General features: G+C 38.9%; 1 protein-coding gene across 1 annotated transcript in view; it reads left to right on the top strand.

Annotated features, from left to right (window-relative positions):
• GUCY2C (guanylate cyclase 2C) overlaps window positions 1-2,209 on the top strand; it is a 126,612-nt gene that overhangs the window by 106,852 nt on the left and 17,551 nt on the right. Inside the window, exon 23 of the mRNA XM_012652161.1 lies at window positions 651-660. Coding sequence (XP_012507615.1) covers window positions 651-660 — 10 coding nt within the window. The remainder of the gene's footprint in view (window positions 1-650; window positions 661-2,209) is intronic.

Raw genomic sequence — 2,209 nt, 5'->3', positions numbered from 1 at the left:
TGTAAAGAATGCTGTGATTTTCTTTGTAGTTCAGTTGTCATACATTTGTGATTGTGTTTCTTAGAGGTAGAGTTGGTGAGCTGATAGGTATGTGCATCCTTAAAGCTTGTGTCACATTTTACCAGATTGCTCTCCATAAAGGTTGTACTGTATATATTTCCTCCTTCTCCTACATTGAGTACTGTCATTCTAGCATTTGTTTTTCTTTTTTTAATCTTATTTTTACTTCAACTTCTTTGATTTCTCCTGAGGTTAAACTTTTCTTGTTATGTTTGTTGGGCCCCACCCTTTTTTTTTTTCATTGTTGAATTATGGGTTCACCATATTTGTCCATTGTTTTATTGAATGTTTCATCTTTTCTTAATAATGCATAAGAGCTCATTATCTATTGCTACCTACAGCCTTTTTCATGATCAAAAAAATGAAAGTTATATGGATACTTTGATCCGACGTCTACAGCTATATTCTCGAAACCTAGAACATCTGGTAGAGGAAAGGACAGAGCTGTACAAGGCAGAGAGGGACAGAGCTGACAGACTCAACTTTATGTTGCTCCCAAGGTAAGGCAAGTCCTCCTGCTGGTGTGGTTTTCCACAATTCTATAGCCTGTATCTATATAGAATTTTTTTATTTTGTATATTCTTCTGCAGGTTATTAGAAGTAAAAATTTATGTACCTTGCTAAACACTGTTCCAGTTTGTACTCTGAATACCTAGAAGAAAAAGCTTATTTTCAAATGGTTGTGTGGTATCATGGAAGGAGCATGGACTGTGGAGTCTGACTTACCAATATATTTTTGTCACTTTTATAGGTCTATGACCTTAGGCAAGTCACGATCTGCCTCTCAGTCTCAAAATAGAAATCAAAGTTTTCCTGTGGGATATGTGAGCTATAAGACACTTTGGGGAAGTAAGTGGTAGTTTCTTGGCTTTCCTCTTTTCACCACAAGTAGAAGCCAAGTTACAAGAGAGGAAGCCATCTTTGGTGGAGGTAGGGGAAACACATCAGATGTCTCACCTTGAAGGTATTTATGGGCCGACCTCCATTTTGTGAAGCGATATTACAGCCATGACAGAGGAGAAAGGAAGTAAGATTGAAATTCCCAAACGGTTTAAAGGTTTTTAAGTGTTGGTATTCAGGTACTAACTGAGGAATGTTAAGACAAGCCAGGAATTAAAATGTGAAGAGCTAGGAAATAGGTTCCACCAGCAACTGTGCACAAGTGCGAAGGTAGTATTCTCTTCTCAGTAAAGTGTGACAAGCCGCGCTGTTAGATTGAGAATAAACTAGGCAGTCCAGCTTTGGGTAAAATCATAGAAATTGAGGTCAGCTAGGCCTGACTTCAAAGCATGGTTTACCACCTACTACTGATGTGCCATCCTGGGCAAGTTTCCTAAATGTTCCAAGCCTCAGTTTCCCTTCTGTCTTCCAGCGTAGCTCTAAGAATTCCTTGAGATCATGTGCAGGATATAAGGTACTTAGCACAATGCCTGAAACATCCATGGTGGTTATTATTATATATGGCAACTGTGGCTTTTATATGTTACTTGTATTGATCATTATTTTGAAGCTTTGCTTCATTTAGAATATCAGCTCTAATGTCAGTGTGGTGCAATAAAAAGACTGAAGGGTAGGATGTTGCTGAGTAAGGGAAAGATTTTGAGATCATACTAGCTGTTTCCTAAATAAAGAAACAGTTTCTCTTCTATAAGCCTGAGTTGAGAAGTAGGTGTTACACTGGTCCTCTGTCCAGTTAGTTATCTAGGCCTGAGGACATCCTACTGCAGAACCCACATGCCTTCAGACCTGGGAACAGGCTGGGAATAATACTCTGGGAATAGGCTGGAACCCTTCCTATTCACCTCAAGGATGGCCATTTCTGTCAGAGCTCCATAAACGTTAGTTGTATAGTGCATAATTCCTTGCCTGGTCTTTAATGCTGAATTGTGACAGAAACAGCATCCTGGTTATCTGGCTGCCTTCCTGGGGTTTCAACAACAGCAGTTTTAACAATTGTCACTCAAATGGTTTCAAACAGCTGGCTACCACCTCACCTTTTTCCTAACCCTGGTTCAATATACCATTTGACCACTACGTGGTAGATGTTTTTATTGGATTGCCAAAGGTTATATAACACAAGTCTTCAAGAGCAACAATACACCATGACTCTGGCACAACTCAATTTGATTATTTATGTAAAAATTCTTTA

This window comes from Propithecus coquereli, unplaced genomic scaffold (assembly GCF_000956105.1).
Source record: "Propithecus coquereli isolate 6110/MARCELLA unplaced genomic scaffold, Pcoq_1.0 Scaffold381, whole genome shotgun sequence".
NCBI lineage: Eukaryota > Metazoa > Chordata > Mammalia > Primates > Indriidae > Propithecus > Propithecus coquereli.
This window is presented reverse-complemented; position numbering and strand designations above follow the sequence as displayed.